Here is a 21,873-nt window from a genome sequence, read left to right on the forward strand (position 1 = left end):
GTGATTATAACATGTATTCATTCCACCGTTTGTTTTAAGGCTGGTCATCTCTCATCCTCAATTTATCCATAAGAGATGGAACTGAAGACTGTGAAATAGTCCCTCTCCTTGAAGGACCTTTTTAAAGCCAAACTGTGATTCATAAACAGTGATAGAAATCAAGAACAAAACTTGTTTATAAGGAGATTACTTGTTTCCTGTGATTGCAGAAGTGTGGGCTTTTTTAAAGCATGTTTTATCTTGAAGACAAAATTTATGAGTCGGGATTAGCACTCCCTGCTTACCATGAACAAATATTATTTGAAGAAGAAGAATCTTTGACCCCTCTCTTCCTTCGTATTCTTTATCCCTCTGTGGATTTTGCTCCGCTGCACTTGTTTTGCACATTCCGGAGTGCCCCGACATACACACACACATGATCTCTCTGTGTTGTCTTAGCTCATCTCAGAAACGGAAGGAGAGACACCTACCTCGTTTGTCACTCACAAAGCATTTCTGTTCGCAGCTTAGTTATAGCAATGAAATATGGGAAGACAAAACTCATGGATAAAGCAATAGCAGCAGCAGAGAGCAAACTGTGGTTCAGGCTATGGCAAGAGTTACAACTGAGTCCTTTTGCATGCTTACTCAGAAGTAAGCACCTTAGATAGCAAGTGCTGATTGCTAAGTAAGAGTCCACTAAATTGCACCTCAGTGAATAAAACTGCAGTTCCGACATGCACTTAACAGGGAGCCTGTCCTACTGGGTTTTCCTGTGAGTAGTTACACATTGGATCAGGGTTTCTCAACCAGGGTTCCGTGGCACTGTAGGGTTCTGTGAGAGGTCACTAGGGGCTCCCTGGGAGATCACGATTTATTTAAAAAATTATTTCAAATCCGGGCAACTTCATATTAAAGAGGTAAATTTCATTCTTTATTTTTAGTTTAAGAACACTATTAATACATATATACAGGCCTACCAATGAAATGAATATAATAGTTTTGTAACTTCTGGGGGTGTTGACGACCGACAGGAAGCTCTGGCGTGGGCTGGTCCATGAAGTCACGAAGAGTCGGAAGCGACTAAACGAATAAACAACAACAACCACAAAACTTCTGGCCTATATTGGAGCCTGAATGTGCAGGGATTCCCCAAGGCCTGAAAAATATTTCAAGGGTTCCTCCAGAGTCAAAAAGTTGAGAAAGGCTGCCTTGGACCATAGGGCATTACAGTTCACCCTGAACTCAGCAGAATGCAGTCTCGCATACCTCCACTTAAAATCAAGCTGTACAATTTAAGGCTTTGATTTATTTTTATTTCTCAAGTTAAGCAATCTTTGGCACCAGAGTCCTTCAAAATAGCTTACAAAATAAAAGCAGATCCAATCCAATAGCTGCACAATAAAGCAAAAGCTATTTTTAAAAGACAGAAAAAGTGTGAATTCCCTCCTTGACAATTAAAATATAACAGTAAGGAAGGATACTGGTGATCCATTAAAAGAGAGGGAGAGACCCAATGGAACAAACAGCCCATTGGATGGCCTATAGTGAGCAGACCACATAGGATTTTTCACAATATGATGGCCGCTAGTAAAGAGGCCCTGTTTCATCATTGCCAACTGTATCTGCAAGGGTGGTGTGTCACAGAGAAAGATCCCAACATGTGAAATAGGCTTACCAAGGATGAAGACAGATCTTCAAACACCGTTAAATGTAATACTATCCATTACTTTGAAACCCACAGAGTGCAGCACCACAAAGTAATGGATGGAATTTTCAATTGGGAGCCACTCAGCAGCCAGCGTAGACCAAGTGAACACCCAATCCAACCAGGCGTCTTGATTCTGTACCAGTAATGTCCACTTATTTTTCCAGGGCACTTACATGGTGGAGTCCAACCTGAAGGTCACCAAGGCATGGGCAACAGGGACAGAATAATCCACTTTGCCTGCAACTCTTAAATTGATTTGTGAAACAATGTAATCAAAGCAAAATGTAAAAATCATATTTATGGGTTTGTACGGACTTCTCTGGAGTAAATGTTAGCCTTTTCCCATAATGGTTGCTTTTGTTGTTAGGCTGATTCTGGATTAAGAATGTGTTCACACAATGCACCAAACCACAAATTGCCAACCAAAGTTTAACCCTAGCATGTGCCCAGCCCAAGTGATTAGTCTATTGTGGTGCAAATCCAGACAATTTATTGAGCAAACTATGTTTAACTTAACCATGAGTTGGCATGTTATCTGAGCATAGCTATATGTATTTTCTATTATTATTCTGCACTCAAATGTTGAAATCTTATAGCTGAAACCTTGAAGGTGTGTTTTCTCCAAATCCTTGAAGATTTGCAATTAAATTCTTTAATATAGAATAGTATAAGCTTTATTACAATCTTAGACTAGCATATAATGCAGTCATATGCATTTACTGCAAATCCATCAAAGTCAACAAGGCTTGCTTTTGAACAACACAGCTAAGCGTGCACTCATTAGGCAACTGATGTTATTTTCTTTTAAAGAGGGTAGCTTAATGGCTGCCCCCTGGCAGCTTCTATTTCACCTTTGTTGTCTTTAGATGCCTTTTGCTTCAAATGACATTTTAATATGTTGACCAGATTTTAAACTTGGCACAGATGCCAGAGATGCCAGATTCTTCTTGCATGTGTCAATAACTTGGATCACTGCAAGAAATGTTTGTTTTTGTTTTTCTTCCCCAGAAGCAATAATTCAGTAAGATTCTTCCTTGTATTATTTATGACAGTGTTGCCTTACCTCTTTGGCTCATCGAAGAGAGTAATAGCACAATCCTAGTTATGTTTATTCTGTCAGCAGTAAACACATTTGCAAACATTGTTTCACACTGCAGTATTCCTCCATAGGCAGAATGGAAGTCCTACTGAATATAATCGGACTTGTTTCTGAATTACGTTTCATTTACAAAATGTGAAAGCTTGCACTCTTGGAAACATTACCCCAAATTACAGCTGCAGTCCAAGATGTGCATATTAAGTGTAAGTCCCATTATCCTAAATGGACCTTAATGTTGAGTAATTCCACATATTATTTTCCATTAAGATTTTAAGTGAACTCTAGACTTTTTTTTTTTAATGAGAGATTAGGGTATCTGCTGGAGCACCAGGTTAATTGATTTGCTCTGCATAATTGTTTTTCTTGTTCTTTGATGGAGTTTGTCCAGCATATTCCACCCTGGCAGTTTAAATATGTAGGATTGCTTGCAGAATTAATCATGAAGGTGCCACAACTCTCTTTTTGTTTCATTTGCCAGCTGAATAGGGTTCAGTGTAAACGGATGAACTGGTGTAGATTGCAGTCCTGTTCCATACATTTAACAAGGACATTTCAGTGGGTTTAGGAAATTTTGTGCTGAATTTTTTAACCAGATTGTTGGATCCTTTGAATAGAAATAGTACAAAAGTTGGATTGTATTTTATTTATGTATTGGACTTATCCCCCTCCCCCCCCTTCTCTGGGGAGCTCAAGGCAGCCTGCATGAGTTAATTCTAATTAATTAATTGATTCTATTAATTTTATCTCCACAACAACCAGGTGAGGTAGGTTGACTGAGAAAAAATAATTGATCTAAAGTCTTCCACTGAACTCCACGTAGAAAATGTTCGTATCCAACATTTTAACTATTACATTCTAAATCTATCAATCTTCCGGGCTGTGACCATGAATTCCCTTCTCTCTCTCTCTCTCTCTCGTTGTTTTTCAGATTTTTTTTTTTTGAGCAAAGCCTTCTTAGATTACATCGAAAAAATGTTTGGAGTCACGTTTCTTCAGCGGGAATTGCTTCCAATAAACACGCTCAGGGTTGAGGTCTGCATTACAAACTGAAGTAAATGCACGTTTTCCAACTACCCTTAAACCTGATCTCCTAAAGCAGGACCAATTTCTTTTATTTCTGTAGAATATCTCGGCAGGCCGACCGACGCTACGCGGACAGTCCCCTCGCTGCGAGGACGAACGTCCAGCGGGCCTGCCCCGCCGAAGCAAACAACCCCCCGCATTCCCTCCACACCGGCGTTCAGGGTACGTGTGAGAGCGCGCGCGAGCCCTCAAGATAGAAACAATCCGGGGGAAACTACATTTCCCGTGGCCCCACGCGTGCTGCCTTTCCCCCATTGGTGCAGAAGGTCGGAGGGGCGATGCCTAACTATAGAAAGAACTCCGCCTACTCCGAAGTGATTGGCTGCGGGGCGGGTGCCGACGCTTGCACGGAATGATCTGAGCGCCTCCCCGCCGCTTCCCGACAGTATGAAAGAAGCGGCGGGGGGACGAGGGGTGCTCGATGGTTCCCCCGCTAGGATGCCTCTTTAGCAGGCGCGTCCCGAGAAGAGTTTGACTCCGGCCCGCAGAAAGCCGCCCGAGCGTTCTAGAATCCCGATGCACCTGGACGTTCTAGAACGCTGCAACTTTCGGACGTTCTCTCGGCCGGTGACGCTTGACATCCCTCCGGAGGATCTTCCTATTCCTACCGCGGCTAATTACGCCGAAGCAGCTCTCCAGTTTTGGGACGGGACGGGAGGCGGCGATCCACCCGCTCGTTTTCTCTCTCGTGCCTGCCCGGCCGCGTGAAACGACATCATGATCGTCGCCGACGCCGAGAGTTGCGACCCCGCCGGAGTCGAAGGCTATTTGCCCTGCGAGGGCTGCGAAACTTTGAGGCGTAAGAAGGTAAAGTGAGAGAAGGAAGGTGCGCGGCGTCTACTGATCTCGGCGCGGCCGCTTTGCTTTTGACGCCTCTGGCTGCAGTCTGGGTCCCACTCCGCCGTTCTTTGCCATTTTCGGGGGAATGGGAGAGGGCGGGGGCGTGCGCTCCAGTTGCTGCTGCGCCTGCTGCAGAATTGCGTAAAGGGGTGGTAGCTCCGATGTCCTTTCGAAGAACATGTATTAGAATGTAGTTGCATCAGCCGGAGGAAGGGGAGTATGAAAAACAAGCGGGGTGGAGAAGGGGGTGGCTTGCGGGAAAGACTGGGAATACGAACAGGCGGGCGCTGCAGTGATCCAGCGCGATAGGCGCGGACCCCAGCGGCGAGAGGGGAGCTCTTCCCTTCTTTTCTCAGGATGGCCAAAAATAAAAACCGCGGGCCGTTGGCTTGCAAAGGCTTCGCCGGCCGCCCGGATCTCCTGGCGATGAGGACCCCCGCGCCTATCTCCCCGAACGAGTATTGGGGCTCCTTAAATTTCACTTTCTTCTGGACTGGAATCTTCCTTCGTCCACTTCTACGCCAGAAACCCCGCGTCTCTTACCCGTCTTCCCGATGAAGTGAAGCGCGCTGGGTTTCGCCCTCTCATCCCCAATAAAAGTCGGGTCTGTGCCTGCGGAAGGCTGGATCTGGGTCGGTCGTTGTGGGGTGATCATAGACCGAGCGGGATAGCGATTCCTTTTAGCGCGTCGCTGCTGAAGGACGCCAGAAGTTCCTCTTTGGTTAGTTTTCAGAGGGCGATCGCTGGCCTTACATGCACGGGCATGTCCGACACGCGGACCGAGGGGTGTGGATGTGCTTTAAATACAGCATTTATAAACACGAGAGAAGACCAGTCCTGGCGAGCTTTTCCTGGAGCCGCGCTGCGCCTCTGCCCTTGGGCGACCAATTCGTTTGGCTCGTGCAGGGCACGCTCCCCAAAATGGCTTTGTTCACACGAGTCTCTGCATTAGTACTCACTCGGTGCTGAGCCTAGTTAGTTTTCACTTTGTTAGTTTTTCATTGCTTAATGCAGTGCTTCCCCGACCTGGGTAAATTACCCCAAATTGGGTAAAAGTGGTTTTCCTTTGGGTAAGCACCCATGAACCCATTAAGCTGACTTCGAGTCTTTTACCTACATTGGGTTAAAAGGACTTTCTGATCAGTTGTTTAGGGTAAGGAAGGAAAAAGTTTGGGAACCACTGGCTTAATGTGTTGTGTGAACCTAGGCCCTGTGATGGTTTACAGTTTGATATTATTGTGGAAACCTAGATAATGGGTGAATTCAGCAAGTAGGTTAGGTTGTGTGTGTAAAGAGAGTTCCTATGGCTTGTCCTTGAGGGCATCACCTGGGTATTTATTTAAACTGCTGCATAAGCTAAGTTTCTGAGTGAAGCTTCCAAACACGGATGCAACCAGATAATTTAATTGAGGTCTTTGATTTAATACTTTTAAAGGAAGCCCCCCCACACACACTTGTCCATTCAATTATGAAGTACGCAACTACTGTGAGAATGTTGGGTATTTTGTTCTGAAAAAGTATTTTTATCCTTACGTTTTATATTTTATGGTAGAATTAGGATGAGCTGTTAAATAAGTATCATTATCTATCAGTGATCATAGCCTTGTCCATCCAAACAGCCTTGCTTGAAATGAAGAAATAATAAAAGCTGGTCTGACCCACTGTTGGGCATGTTATCTTTATAATGTTCCATTCCTCCCCTCTCCCCACCAGCGTTTGGCACCAAAGTCCAGACCTAACTGTGGCTGTTCTCTCAGCAAGCTTGACAAAGGGAATTAAAGAGTAGCAGGCAGGTGTCTTCCCCACCCCACTCCCCAATTTCAGTGTATGCTTATGAGCTGGTAGTAACGGTAATAGTAAAGAGGGAAATGTTCAGCATTTTTCATACCAGTTGCAAAGGGGTTCCCCATGGCCTGGCTTCCGTTCCCCTCCTGTAAGAGTTGAGAAGTGCCTTGGTGCATCTTAAAGCCGTGGTTGGTTCTTCTTTGGCATCTTGTGCAACTGAGAGACACACCCCTACGGATTGCGGCTTTGCCCGTTAGGGCTCCCCAAGGCATTCTCCACCCCCATCTTTCAGACTCCAAAGGGATGAAGAGGCTTTTGGGGAGCCCTCCCCATTGTTACACAGCTGTGGGCACAGACTGGGGGCCTTAATTTCTCATCTTCCCCCCCCAACATTGCTCTATATTTATGTAAAATGGACAGCCTGTTTTTCCTCCAGTAGCTTCAGACAGTGTCCAGTTTTTTATGACAGCAGCAATCAGGAGAGGTAGACTGTGTTTGAAGAAAACATGAATAACCCAAACTTATTAACTGAGTTCCAGGAACTTACCATTTTGGTCCAGCACTTTTAACAAATGCACAAAACTGACTTCTCTTGGTTGAATTGAATATGTAGTTATTTTTGTTGCCCCTCTTTGCCCTCCAAGGTGGGAAGATCATAGGAATAGCCTTAACCCCTCCCCCCAAACAACTTTGGCTATTTTCATTTACTGATTAATTTCATTTCTCTCCTATCTTTTCCTGTCTAGCTCTACAGAGCTTTGAAGGGGGCTTACAAGGAAGCACATATAGAACATGGGTTCACACAACACAATTAGCCTGGTTTTTTAAGCCATTTTCTGGTTTTTCTGTTCATAGAAACATAAACCAACTAGATGTCCTGTGTTGCACAATACACTAACACATGTAAGACAACCAACCAAGGTTATCACTAATGAAGCTTCAGATGTTGTGTGCACACAGTTGCTGGTTGATGAGTGATCTGGCTAAGCATGCTATGTGAACCCAGACAACAAATAACAAGGGTTAAAATCACATACACTGCCTCATCATTTTTTTTCTTCCAGAAGTTACGTCAGGACAAAAGCAGTTGTGTCACCAGGCCTGGGGGTCAGGAGATGTGGCTGAGCCTGTACATTGGTTATGCTGATTTGTGATGGATGAGTGTTTTTACCCCAGCTGCTATTTCTGTCTGTGTTGTTTTTCTGATTTTTTCTCTGTGTATTTTTAAAATGTTTTTATATTTTCTTTTAATATTGTTAACTGCCCAGGGTCATGATTTTGATATGGGAAGCCATATAAATAGAATAAACAAACAAATAAATAAATGACATGGTTGGTATCAGGCATGCCATGATATCTTTGCACAAAGGGTGCAAATTAAGTAATTTGCATAGCTTGTGTAAGGGTGTTATAATGCATGTAAGGTCACTCACCAAAGGGGACACCGGTGAGGAATGTTGGGATTGTGACTCCGCATAATCTGGGGACAGAGTTTGAAAAGGAAATCATATTGTGGCGGTGTTCACTCAACTGCCAAATGGTTGTGGTTGGTTGGATATGGACTCTGGTGTTATATGATCATGATTTAGGGCTTAACTTTTAGGTGAGTCCAGGCAATTGTGATTTAGTCCACCAGATCATGACTTTGTGTGTTGTGCAAAGTTTGTAGGTTTTTTTCTGTGTGATGTGCGTTTTGGCTTGTGGGATTACATGTATGCAGGAGCAATGCAAAACATGGAGATTTGATGCACATGCAAGGTAGACGGAATGAGCTCATGCACGCACATACACAAATACACACACACATTGCTTTTTGCCCTGAGGAGGTAAGATGCAACCTAAGGAAATAACAGAAGAAAGGGAAGGAAGCAGGGTAAGAGTAAACAGGGAAGCAGCCCGTGCTTGTTTGTTTAAGACATGTATTAGCTTGTGCATGCACCAGGCCACAGTAAGACCTTCGGAATTAAGGCTTTGCAAAAAAAAGAAGAAAGATAGGGAATTTGAAGGAAGTAGATTGGCAATATGCCAGTCTTCTGGATGTAGAAAGGGAAGAGTCTTCAGAAGAGCAGGGTAGAGTCCCTTGGGAGAGTGAGTGAGTGATTGATTGAAGAGGTTTGTTTGTCTACCCATCTTACAGCACAACTCTGAGCAGCTCACAACAACAACAAAACCTCAGAAACCATAAAACCATGAAACTTGCTTTAAGCCAACCTTCTTCAACAGGTGAAGAAGGACTGTTCAGGTCATGATGTTCCAATAAGGTTGGGAGGAAAGCTGAGGGATGAACAGCAATGCTGAACAGTGCTGAAAAAAATGACTTGCAATGGGTCCTCACACTTATGACTGTCACAGTGTCCCTCTGGTCACGTGATCACGATTTTGGTGCTTGGCAACTTGTTCACATTTATGACCATCACAGCATCCCTTGGTCATGTGGTCGACATTTTTGGCCTTCCTGGCCAGCTTCTGGCAAGCAAAATCAATGGGGAACTGTGATTTGCTTAATGACCATGTGGTTTACCTAACAACCATGGTGATTCGTTGAGCAACAGCTGCAAAAAAGATCATAAAATTGGGTTGGATTTGCTTAATGACCGCTTCAGTTAGCAACCACAATTCCAGTCCCAATTGTGGTCATTAAGCAAGGGCTACCTATACACTGAATTATAAGCTTATTACAGAGGCTGAGTTTGCATGCACACTTTGGCTAATTGATGGATACACTGTCATGCGAACATACAAGATTTTGGCATAGAATGACACTGAAGAAGATACACCAGTTTCAGGATAATTTGGTGCTATTTATTAGAGTGTCACTTACAAGCTAGGTTCACACATTACATTAAGTCATCACACGATTTGCTTGTGCTTTGGCCTAACAGGTTGTGTGAGACCAACCACTGTGGTTTGTAAACCGTGCTTTATGGCTTACTTTGTGTTATAAACGCAGCAAATTGTTGTTTATTTATTAAATCATAGTCAAACCATGTAGCTGAGAATGAATAAATTATTCAGTTTGCGGTGGCTTTGCCAGATTATTTAGACATCTTTCCATTGAATGGAGAGATTTTTCTTTTCTTTTAAATATATATCTGACTTGAACATTCTTGGCAGTGGCCCTTGCACATCATGAAGGCGACTTTCAAATCCTGGCTGTTGAATCAGGAGTGGAGTTGATTGCATTCTAGTCCGGAAACATTGTAAAAGGAGAGCCATGTTAGTTACTATGTTAGCCAAAAATCAGAAGGAGTCTGTAGCACCTTTTCAGACTAATATATTAAAAGTTGTTAAAATAAGGTGTAACATTATTCAGACTAACATTATTAAAGGGTATAAGCTGCAGCTCACAAAAACTTACGCCTTTTAATAACTCCTGGCAACTGCCTAGACAAGCCTCTGCAGCTTTCTTGCAAAAGATTTCAGAAGTGGTTTGCCATTGCCTTCTTCCTAGGGCTGAGAGAGAGTGACTGGCCCAAGGTCACCCAGCTGGCTTTGTGCCTAAGGCAGGATTAGAACTCATGGTCTCCCGGTTTCTAGCCTGGTGCCTTAACCACTGCACAAAACTGGTTCTCAAATTAATGTGTGTGCCTTCGAGTCAGTGTTGACTCCTGGCGACTGCCTGAACTAGTCCCTGCAGTTTTTCTTGGCAAGATTTCGGAAGTGGTTTGCCATTGCCTCCTTCCTAGGGCTGAGAGAGAGTAACTGGCCCAACGTCACCCAGCTGCCTCTGTGCCTAAGGCAGGACCCGTTTCTAGCCTGATGTCTTCACCACTACACCAAACTGGCTCTACTGTATGCATTTATTAAACATATGTCTGTGCCACTGCAATCAAAAAAACTCTTGGTGGCTTAGACAGAAAAACTACAATATCACACACATTCAGTGCAAAAATAAACACAATCGCACAACAGCAATACAAAGAAGATAGATTAAAAGAGATGGCAAGGTTAACTCAGATCAGAGGAAGGGTCTCAAAACAGTTTGGTCTTCAAGAGCTTTTGAAAGACCAGCAAAGAGGCTTTCTAAAATAGGGGGAAAGAGGATGTTGCCCAAAGCTTGGTGTATGTAAAAAACAAAGAAACCAAATAGGTACGTCCTTGCAACTTTATACGGGAATGCAGTTGTCTGGTTTTGGTTCACTGAGGAAACGGTGCTTACTGTATTTATTCAGAGGAAAAAAATCACTTTGAACAGTAATGGTTACATGGCTTTCGGATTGTATCTAATCAGAAATCTGTATCGAGAGCTCTCAGCTATTTCGGCGAGTGAGCAGTAGAAACAATCACCATCTGCTGTTTTTAAGGATTGTGTTACCTGCTACAGATTTCTGGTAGCTTTTCAAGTGAAGTCCACCAAAGATGATGGGGGGGGGGGTGTGATGATGATGAGGATTGTAATTTATTAAACTTGTATGCTCACAAATGTTTATTAGCTGGACTCAGCACATAAATAGCCTTGTTAGTCATTTATTGACCCAGCCAAGGGATTGGGGCTTGATTGCCCATCTAGGGTGCTTATTGGTTTGAGTGCTTATCTATCTGTCCTGCAAGCCCCAGCTGACTGCAGTAAACACTCTTCACAATTCTAGTTTAGCGAGTTGGTATCTGCACTGCAGGCTGCAAAGAACTTTTGCTCTGACAGAAACATTCCTTTGAAAAGTCCCTGAGACCATATATTTTGAGCTGTAGGACTATGTTTGTGGAGGCCCCTGAGCCTAGTTCTGCATGGGATGGGCAAGGCATGTCTGCATGCAAGCTGATGATATAAAAGAGGCTTTGTTAGATTGCATGCAACAAGCTATTCTTTGCAAAACAAAAACAAAACCCTGATTTCTTAGATCCTTCAATGCAGAAGTCAGTGTTTCAGGAGCACCTTTGGCATGCCTTGTTGTTATCCCCCCCCCCACCTCCCATTCTCCTTGATAATGCTGTTGAAAGCAGCAGTTGGTCCTAAATCTTGGTGTTTATAATGGGTGATGCAGCCATATGGAAGGAAAGTGGTCCCTAGCTTGGTGATCTCCACATCTGCTCCAGATGGGCAAAGCTAGTCTAAAAACATGGACATCTGCAGGAGGGCAGTGTGGGGCCAGTGACCTCATGACCCTAATGATGCCATCATCCAAATGATGTTATCACACACCATGCAAAGGCATAAACCACATTGTTCTAAACCAGGGATATGTAACTTCCCTCACCTCAGGGTCTGCACCAGGATTTGACACTCCAATTTGGGGGAGAGTTTAAGCATCTGCAAAGAATCCATTTGGCCCTTTAAAGCTCCTGAACCCTCCCAGAAGCAAGGATGACAGACCATCTACCGTCCCTGAGTTACGCTTTTTATACACCGCTCTAAACCAAAAGCCAAACAAACCCCAATAGCAAGGTTTATACAATGATTGGTTCACTTATGGTTTGTTGACTTAATTGGGCTGGTTCACACCTAATGCTAAGCTATAAACCATAGTTTATAAATCCCAGTGATTGGGATCTCAGAACATGGGGTGCTAAAAGCCAACAAACCACATTATACTGGATGTGTGAAAATCCAGTCCAAATTGCTCTCCATTTCTCCAGGAATGGAAAAGTCTGGAATCTTTCACCCAGGAGAGTGAGACCCCTCACTTTATCACACTTGCCATCTTTTATCTTTACCATTTATGTTTTATTGGTTTTATTGTAATTTCTTTGATTGTTGTAAACTACCCAGAGTCATTGAGAGTTGGGCAGCATACAAGTTTAATAAATTATTATTATTATTATCATTTTGAGAGCCAGCTATTGGACATACCACGAAACAATCTCACTCTGGATTTTTTTTTTCGGCTTATAAAATAAACGGAATTAAAATGCCAGGTGTTGCAGGAGGATGTTTAAATGTTCAAACTTGAGTCAAATGGGGAAAGCCCAAAGCACACCAGAAACTGAAAATATAAAACATAAAAGCCTTGTTTGTTGTAGAGCAACCTTCCTCTACACCAGTATTTCTCACAACTTTAGAATGTGTGGGCTTCAACTTCCAGAATTCCCCAGCCAGCATGAATTCCCCACCCAGAATTCTGGGAGTTCAAGTCAACACATCTTGAACTTGTCAAGGTTGGGCAACATTGGTTTGGAGTGATATATAACCCTAGGAGTTCCAAAATAAATGGAGAAACAACCTGATTTTGTGTCAGGTAGCTTCCAATGCTCAACGCTGAGTAAACTTGTTAAGAGTAGCAACGGTGAATTCCTAAGCCGGGGTTTTCAGACTTTTTCGGGCTGCAGAACTTATTAGTTAAAATAATAAAAATAATTTCCAGAGCCCCTGATCAAGAGGCAAAGCAATAGAAAACTCAGCTGTGTTCAACCCAACTAAGAGGGTGATTTCTCTATGCTTTGAGTACAACTACCTGATTTGAACTACAAAAAATCCAGTCACTAGATGGTAGCCGTTTTTCTATATCTTTTTGCTAACATCTAGCAGTGGTCTAGATGATTGCAGTCCAGATTTGATGGCTCTAGTTCTGATACAATTAAAACAGATGTGATGGATCTATATGCATTAACATCTGCCATTTTGATGAGCAACATGTTTACATGGTAAGACGTTTCATATCTGGCTTTAGCATTTGTCACCTTCTAGGATTTTCTTTCTTTCTTTCTTTCTTTCTTTCTTTCTTTCTTTCTTTCTTTCTTTCTCCCTTTCTCCCTTTCTCCCTTTCTCCCTCTCCCTCTCCCTCTCCCCCTCTCTCCTTCCTTCCTTCCTTCCTTCCTTCCTTCCTTCCTTCCTTCCTTCCTTCCTTCCTTCCTTCCTTCCTTCCTTCCTTCCTTCCTTCCTTCCTTCCTTCCTTCCTTCCTGAAAAGTAGAAGCCAGAAGTTACAATAAGGAAAATGTAGATCTAGATAGCTGACTCATCATCGTCTGCTTTGCTTGCATCGTCTCCAATAGGTTGGGGAAACCTTGGCCTTCAGAGTTGGCGATGATATAATAACCTTGTTTTGAAGCCTGGCTTGTAATTTGCTTAACCTTTCCTGACTTGCTTATCAGGAATGTGGCTGCCAAGTTCTGACTAAGTACAAGCGGCTTCTCCTGCATCACTCCTCCATCGTCACCGCACCTAGTCAGCATCTTGGCACTTGCATGGTGACTTGGGTACCTGATACCAGCTCTTTAGGGGATGGGAGAGGAGGGAGCCTGATGTTAAATTTGCAAACTGAGATGGGAGATTGCCTGATGGCAGATTAGATCTCACTGAAATAATTCTTCTCTGCTTCTGGATAGATATTATAGCCAGAGGAGGTGGTTGTGATGGTAGATTAGTTTTAATAAGCCTTAATTGTTGCTGTAGATGTATTTTCATAAGCCTTGGGCACCTTGCCACACAACTTCTATAATGAAGGGGGATTAGCTCAGTTGGATTGTGCTACCTTCAAGCAGCATGAGGAGCTAGATGCACACATTGCAGTAAACCATGATGGGTTTAACTATGGTTTATTGACTAAACTTCCACTGCTAAGCCATAAACCTTGGTGTCAATCTCAGTGGGGTTATTTATTTTTGATATAGTATGACCTGTTCACCCAGCCTTTGTATAGATGAAGGCAGAAATGATATTTAATTTTGGAAGACGGTGTTTATGTTATTTTTCTCCTATCAAAAGTGTCTGGGTGAATCTCTCAGTATCCAGAAGGAGAGATGGAGCAAACAATAACTGGTTTGCCAGTTTTTTAACCTGACCTGATATATTAAAGTTACCACCAAACTGCTAATAATGATAAAACGGCTTTGGGAAGATTTTGAACTCTGTTATCCAAGGTACTGAAATATGAGCTGGCTTGCTGACTTGAACATCAATAATTGGGAATCAACTAATTCGGCATTTGCCCATGTTCCCCAATATGGTGCCCTCTAAAAAATTGACTTTCCAGATATGCTGGGATGGGGATGATACGGTTACAGGACCAGTACACCAAGTTGAGGAAGGGTGTCTTGACTTCCCAAGTTGATGTCTCATATGTGATAGTATCTGGTCTGTATAGATCAAGTGCTATATAAGAGGTTAACAACAGGTGTCCCAAGGGTGAAATCCAGCTCAAAGTGGGGTATGATTTGGGTTCATGAGTGATAACTTGATGGCCAAGTAGCCAGTTGGGATGAGCAACTATGGGGGTCACAAGGCATATCTCCAACCCTTTTGTAGACTGGGAGAGAGGGAATAATTCTCACTGGTTGCAGCTGAAATATGTTTAAAAATGCTTATGCACCTGTATTCTCGAGTCCTTGTTCCCATAAAGCTAGTGCAGTGGTAGGGGATCAGAAACCTTGAGGATGGGGTTGAACTGGGATCTCCTTTGATTTGTGCCTTAGGTACTGTAAATCTTGTTTTAGCCTCATACATGATGCAAATCCAAGCCAGGCAACCAGATTCTAGCTTCCAGTGATGTGAAATCAACTCTCAACTAGCAGTAAAACATCACATATAAAACCACATCTTTGTGGTGTGAAGCAATCATATTTAAAACATAGGGGCAGGGGCAGTGGGGAGCGATCTGCTGCCAAGATTGAAATTAAAGGTTGGTGTAGTTGCTTTTAAATCTTGTCCAGGAAAAGAGGAGTTTGCCAGACTCTAAAATAGTGCTGATTAAATGCTCAGGGTTCTAATATTTGCTGCTGTTTGCTAAAATACGCTCTTAACGCTTGTAGTTCAGTCTGTTGAAATGGCCCCTGCAACAGACTTTTTCATCGATTAAAACTAGGTCCATAGTCTGGGAAGTGTCACTTAAACCTACGTCAGGAAATTATTTTCAAAGCTTCCAAGATACAATGTCTCTCAATCAACAGTAGCTTAAGTCACTGGGGCAAGTGGCATTTATGAGATTTCTAAAGGAATATCCTGTCAATTGAATTACCCTGGAATATGACATGCCTAGTTTAATTGTTTCCAATGTTAACTTTTAAGATTTTCTCTGACCACCTCCTCAGATAGCTCGTAGGAAGCAAACTGGGGCTAATCTGGTGGAGTTATATTGGTCACCTCTTCATTTAAAGATACTTACATAGCTTTTTAGGACAACATTGGGAACAAAGAGGAGTGTTTTGCTAAAAAATGATCCAGAGTCAAGATTTTAGTCTTAAAACAGTTCCCACAAACAGCAAACATGCTTTTTGGCATTCAAGAAACTTTAAGCAGGCAACAATATACTTCAGTTAGCAGGATGTTAAGTCAGTTGGGGTGTGAAAACTGTTTTGCACAGTTATGCTCATGCATAACCTATTTAACCATGATTGTTGAATAAGCCAAGTTAGTGAGGCTTTCAAACACACCATAATATAAAAACCACAATATCTGGCTTCACACAACACACTAAGCCAAAACTCAGGAAGCCTCACAGTGGAATAACATGATAGGTGAGCCTGGCCTGCACATAGGCATCCAATATAAGCTCTGTTGATGTCATGCATATTATGATATTGTGCAACTGATGTGATTGGCACAAACTGCATAATATGTGCAATGATGTCATGATGCACATGTCATCACTTCCCCCTTAGATTCCCCTAGGCCTCGGCATGAATGCTGACTTGTATTAAATGTCAAAAAGTTTACATGGTTCTGAATGACATGAAGATTTTTGGTTAATCTCCGAAACAACCATGTTGAGTTTAAGAAATGTATAATGACCTGGTTCACTCATAACCCTAACCAGTAATGCAGTTGACTTTTGGCTCAACAGCATCTGTAAACTCACCATTACAGCTTCATGTTATGCAAGAACTAGACCACTGCAACCTGATCAACAAACCGTGATTTCAAAAGTCCTAGCTTAATTAATGTAGTTTAATTTACTTGTGCAACAGTCCAGTGCCTGATCCTCCATTTGTAGAATACAAAATCGTACTTACAGCAGTATCTAGCTTTAAGCAAAACATGCTAGCTCTTTAAGTACAACAGAGCAATTCCTTATTGGTAGAGGCTGCTTATTTAAAGCAGAAGTGTTTGGTGAGTGTGGCATTACATTCATATAATATGCAATGTAATGTAATGTGATACAATGTAAACCACCAGTTTAATGATCTCTCCATTTTAACACTGATTTTTAAAATATAGTTCTACTTTGGCATAGCACCTGGTGACAGAAGAATACTCTTGAACTAGCAATTTGGCAACACGTGCCAGGTGCTTGGCTGCTGCCCTGCCTCACTGTATCACGTGTGCGTTGCGCTCGCTCACTCACTCTCGGCTGGCTGGAAAAGATGTCTGCAGAGTCAGCAGTTCTGGAGGCTTTATTTTCCATCAGAGTCACACTTGCTCACTTCAGATATGTGTGTTGCTTCAGCGGGGAGCGGGGCTCTGGGGAAGAAGAAGAGTAGTAAAAGCTGGTCTTCCGGGCAAGAAACTCTTGACTGGGCTTCTGGCTGGTCTCCATTTTTCAGATGAATGTGATCCAAGAGTCAGCATTTCTGTAGATTGTTGACTCAGGGAGCTTTTATCTTCTTAGTGAACCTTGAATGGGTAAAAATGTGGATTGAGATCTTTGCTTCATGGGTTGAGGAGAAAAAGAGTCCTGCCCCATCCCTCAGTATCCAAGAGAGCTTTTCTTACACTCTCTTGGCATTACTTAGGTATGTTATGATATCTTTAAGAGGAGAACAGCTTCACACATTACATATCTGAGTTCCATTTTGAGTTTACACTCAACACAGATCCCACCCAAACAGGGGTGTCTCTGTGAGATTTTGGTTTTCAGATAGACTTGTGCCTTTGAGTACCAGTTTTTTAGGATAGTTTCCAAAGGGGTAGCTATTTTAAATTTCTGGATTTACGTGAAGTATAGTTTTACTTAATCATGATTTCTTGACTAAATCAGGAGCAGGGGTCTGCACAATATTCTAAGTCAGTGTTTCTTAAACTTTTTATCTCTCAGGACTGCTTACCACTTTAAAAAATTATGGAGGACCCCAAAAGAGTTTTTGTTTGTATGGTTATATTTATCAATATAGGTAAAGGTGAATGTTTCCCTTGACATTAAGTCCAGTTGTGTCTGACTCTAGGGGGCGGTGCTCATCTCTGTTTCAAAGCCGAAGAGCCGGCATTTGTCCGTAGACCCTTCCATGGTCATGTGGCCGGCATGACTACACGGAACGCCGTTACCTGCCTGCCAAAGCGGAACCTACTAATCTACTCACATTTGCATGTTTTCAAACTGCTAGGTTGGCAGGAGCTGGGACTAGCAACGGGAGTTCACCCCGTCATGCGGATTCGAACCGCTGACCTTCCGATCGGCAAGCTCAGCAGCTCAGCAGTTTAACCCACAGATCCACCGCGTCCCACACTTTTATCAATATATACTGTAGTAAAAATTAAAATTGATGTATTCACTGCCACTACCGCTTCCCATGATTGTTTGATGGGATTTTAATATTGTATTATTTTTCAACATAGGGTGGCAAATAATTCTGAATTTGAGGGCCCCTGAGAGGGTCTTGGAGGACCCCTAGGGGTCCTAGGACCACGCATTAAAAAACACTGTTCTAAGTGATACACCATAAATTCACAAACTAAGGTGGTTGGTTTGGTTGCACACGACGCACTAAGCCAGTAACTCACAGCGCTGTAAAAGCTTCTGTGACTGTTTACCTTTACCTTTTTATGGTGTTGTAAGATTTTAAAAACAACTATAAGAGAAAAAAAAAACAAAGGATAAAGTTTGCATAGAAAATCACAAGGTTGATTGTATCCCTTGGTAAGCAGCTTGTTTGCTACAGAGCCACATCAAAAGAAGGTTAACAAGCCCTCGAGCTAATCAACTTTACATACCATTGCTGGGTATAATTTTCTTCTTGAAAGATTCACTGTGGTATGAGATGGGAAGCTGTGGTTGCTGAGTGCATAAACACTCATTCTTGAAGAGACAAGCTCAGGGAAGCAGTTCTGTAAGGGAGGATCGGTCTAGCATTTTGGTTAAGACGATGTGAGCCAATTCAAATCTTAGTTCTGTCCCAAGTTTACTTAGGAGGATGGGCTTCCCCATAGGGGACAAAGGAAGGCAAGTGAGAGCACTTACGTTTTTATCTTTTATCAGTTACATTTTCTGTTGTCTGCTCTGGACATAATGCTAACCCACAGTTGAATTGTCTTGTCTTGATTTTAGCGTAAAGATCAAACAACCAACATGGGTAAAGCTAAGACGCTGTGGCAGTCCCAGACATCTGGAGACCAATAGGTTGCCTATCCCTGTCTTAGTCTGTACCAAGGCATTATGGCATGATCAACCTGTAATGGTTTGAAAATCTGGTTTAGCCATTTGCATGTAACCTATAAGGCAGGGTTTCTCAACCAGGGTTCCATGGAACCCTAGGGTTCCGTGAAAGGTCACCAGGGGTTCCTTGGGAGATCACGGTTTATTTAAAAAATTATTTCAAATCCAGGCAACTTCACATGAAAGAGGCCAGTTTCATTCTTTATTTTTAGTTTAAGAACACTGCTAATGCATATATACAGGCCTACCCAAGAAACCAATATAATAATTTTGTAATTTGAGGCCTAGATTTGAGCCTGAATGTACAGGGGTTCCCCAAGGCCTGAAAAATATTTCAAGAGTTACTCCAGGGTCAAAAAGTTGAGAAAGGCTGCTATAAGGGGTGTCTCTGATGGGAAAGTTCTCTTGAACTTCTTGGTTAACCCCATATTATGCACAAAGCAGAATTAACAGTTGTACAGTAAGAGTGGCTGGTTTTTTTAAAAACCTGAACTCAGAATCACATCTCACTTTTATTTCTCTCACAGCCTATCTGTCCATCCCAAACATCATCTAGCTGTATCAATTAAACATTCAGATGACCCTAGCATAGCAATTGCTCAACAACCTGTCACACTTGGCTGGTGTAAAATCTTAATGAAGGTTTTCTTTTTGAGGATTATGAATGTTTGAAACAGAGAAATTAATCATCCCTAACCCAGACAGGCTGTGCTCAGGTGTAAATTTTCACTGACAAATAGAAAGCATGCTCCATTGGCACAGAGGTGTTTCCTTCTGTATTTTTCAATAATAATAATAATAATAATAATAATAGAAAATTCCAGGGCAGTAGCTGATGCCGTAAGAGCCCCATGTTACACAGTGTGGTGAACTGTACCTGTTTCATAAGTTTATCTCACAGCTAAGTATATCTGATGAAGGTGCTGAAATACAAATTGCAGTCCTAAAAGTAACAGAGGGGTCTGTATGCGTGTTGCATTTCTCCCCTTCAGTTGGGTACTGGGGTTATGTAAAACATCTCCAACAGAGGAAGAAGTGAGAGTGTGCTGATATATATATAATTTTTTTTTTTAAAGATCCTGATAGAATTAATTTTGAAGGCTCTCCAGGCTGGGGGGGGCGGGTGCTTAGATTTGCCACTGAATTTCCAGCACGAACAGCCTCGCTCTGCTCCCATGTCTAGGGAAGGACAGTGATGGTTCCTTCTCATCGGTCACTGCCCAGGACCCAATTCAGCTGTGTGAGTAGAAAGTCTCTCTCTTCCTCACAGCTCAGGGGGGAATGAGAGAGAAGCCAGCCGACCTTCTGTGGTGAGGCGTTTGAGTTTCAAAGGGCCTGCAATACCTGGTATACTCTTTTTGTTTTTATATATGGTAACAGCGGCAAGACTTTTATATGCATAAAAATGGGAGGATTCACAAATTCCTACAGTGGAAGAATGGATGATAAAATTAATGGAACTGGCAGAGATGGCAAAACTGGCTACATTGATGAGAGAAAATGATTTGCCTAGCTTTGTTTCTGATTGGAAAGAGGTTTTGGACTTTTTGCTTGTAACTGAAAAAAAATGAAGGTTTCATTTTGGGATTTGATGATTAGGTTGGAATAGTTTATAGAAATAATGTTTGCTACAGTTAAAACTAGAGTAAGAGGTTAACGTGTTTTTTATTGGTATCGGCTGGAGAAGGTTGGAAGTCACTTCTTTTGCTGTATTTCTTTCGAGTTCTTTCTGCACTTTTGAGTTGATCTCTTTTTCTTTTAGTCCTCTTTAATCTTTTTCTATCTTTTTGTATTTTATCTTTATGCTGAAACTTTAATAAAGTTAAAAAAAAACTTGGTATACTATTCTGGATATTGCCCCTACCAGGTTCAGAAGAGGCCCTCTGCAAGCACATTGCTAGAACCTTTGCTCAGACCGTGCCCAATTTTCTTCTTAGAAATGATTGGCTCTGCCACGGTTATACCTAATCTCTCTAGCAAGCCCAAAATCTTAGGCTAGTTCATTCTCCTATGAACTACACCAGTGTTTCTCAACCTTGGGAACTTTAAGAGGTGTGGACTCCAACTCCCAGAATTCTCCAGCCAGCGTGGCTGGCTGGGGAATTCTGGGAGTTGAAGTCCACACCTCTTAAAGTTCCCAAGGTTGAGAAACACTGAACTACACAATACTGTATGGGACAAGAACTCCCTCTAAGCAAGGCAGGAAGAAAATTGCACCAGCCAGAGTTAGCCAACAATCCCTACTGCATTGCCGGAAACGTGGCCTAACTCTGGATTTACGGAGCCCTCTCCTCCTGTTTAGGGGTACCCTACACATCCCACTCAGGCAGAGAAGAATTTGGGAGGCATCTTGAGTAAAATACCCTGGGTAGCTGCTAGCCTGTAGAGCCTAAGATAGAATTGGTGCTGTGTTGAGTTGGTGGAGCAGGGAGGTAGGTGTTTCTAAGAAAGAAACATCTGCTTTCTGTTTACCTAGTCATGGAATTCACCCAGCAATGGCCAGGATCAGCTGTCTTGATAGTCTAATAGCCTGGAGGCTTTGTGTGTGTGTGTGTGTGTGTGTTAATTTGGCACCGTCAGCTCCGTGGAATAAGAAAGAAAAAGTAGGTTAAAGATCTCCAGCTTCTCTGGGGCAGGGGGTGGGGAGGGAAATGCAACGATCGGCTTCTCCCGTTGAGCTCTGAGCTCTGTTGCACAGCACGGCTGTTCCACCCAATGGCAAGGAATCCTGGTCCTTGGCAGGGGGTGGGGGGCACATTGCAGGTCACGTTGGTGCTTGCTATTTGGGGAGCTGGTCCTCGGCCTCACTGCCCGCCGTGCGCCTAGCTGCAACTTAAGCGGGTCCTTCTGCTGGGCTAACCAGTTTTGGGCAGGCGTCTCTGATGCAATTCCTCTGGGTTCTTGCTGAAAGCGGTTCCGCCGGGGGAGGAGGGCTGGGAAAGATTTATCAGCTGAGCCTTCCTAATGTTCGCTCTTGGCTAGGTGTGTGCCTCGCCCTCTCTCTGCCCCCCAGCCCTGCCTTGGGCCATGCGGCTTTGTCTTCCTCCTCCGATCCCACAGTTTGTTTCCATGTTGAGCCACCGGTGCGCATCCTGGCCAGAGCGCAGGGTGGTGAGCTTCCCCTTTGAAGCCTTGA

At 42.9% G+C, this 21,873-nt stretch overlaps 1 protein-coding gene across 2 annotated transcripts in view; it reads left to right on the top strand.

Moving 5' to 3' along the window:
* The first annotated feature begins 4,284 nt into the window (after nt 1–4,284).
* The window catches only part of SESN2 (sestrin 2), a 37,771-nt gene continuing 20,182 nt past the window's right edge, over nt 4,285–21,873 (top strand). For both annotated transcript variants that reach the window (XM_063312388.1, XM_063312389.1), the window contains exon 1: nt 4,285–4,679. In XM_063312388.1, coding sequence (XP_063168458.1) covers nt 4,590–4,679 — 90 coding nt within the window. In that variant the 5' untranslated portion in view covers nt 4,285–4,589. The remainder of the gene's footprint in view (nt 4,680–21,873) is intronic.

Source organism: Candoia aspera, chromosome 10, assembly GCF_035149785.1.
Source record: "Candoia aspera isolate rCanAsp1 chromosome 10, rCanAsp1.hap2, whole genome shotgun sequence".
Classification (NCBI taxonomy): Eukaryota; Metazoa; Chordata; class Lepidosauria; order Squamata; family Boidae; genus Candoia; species Candoia aspera.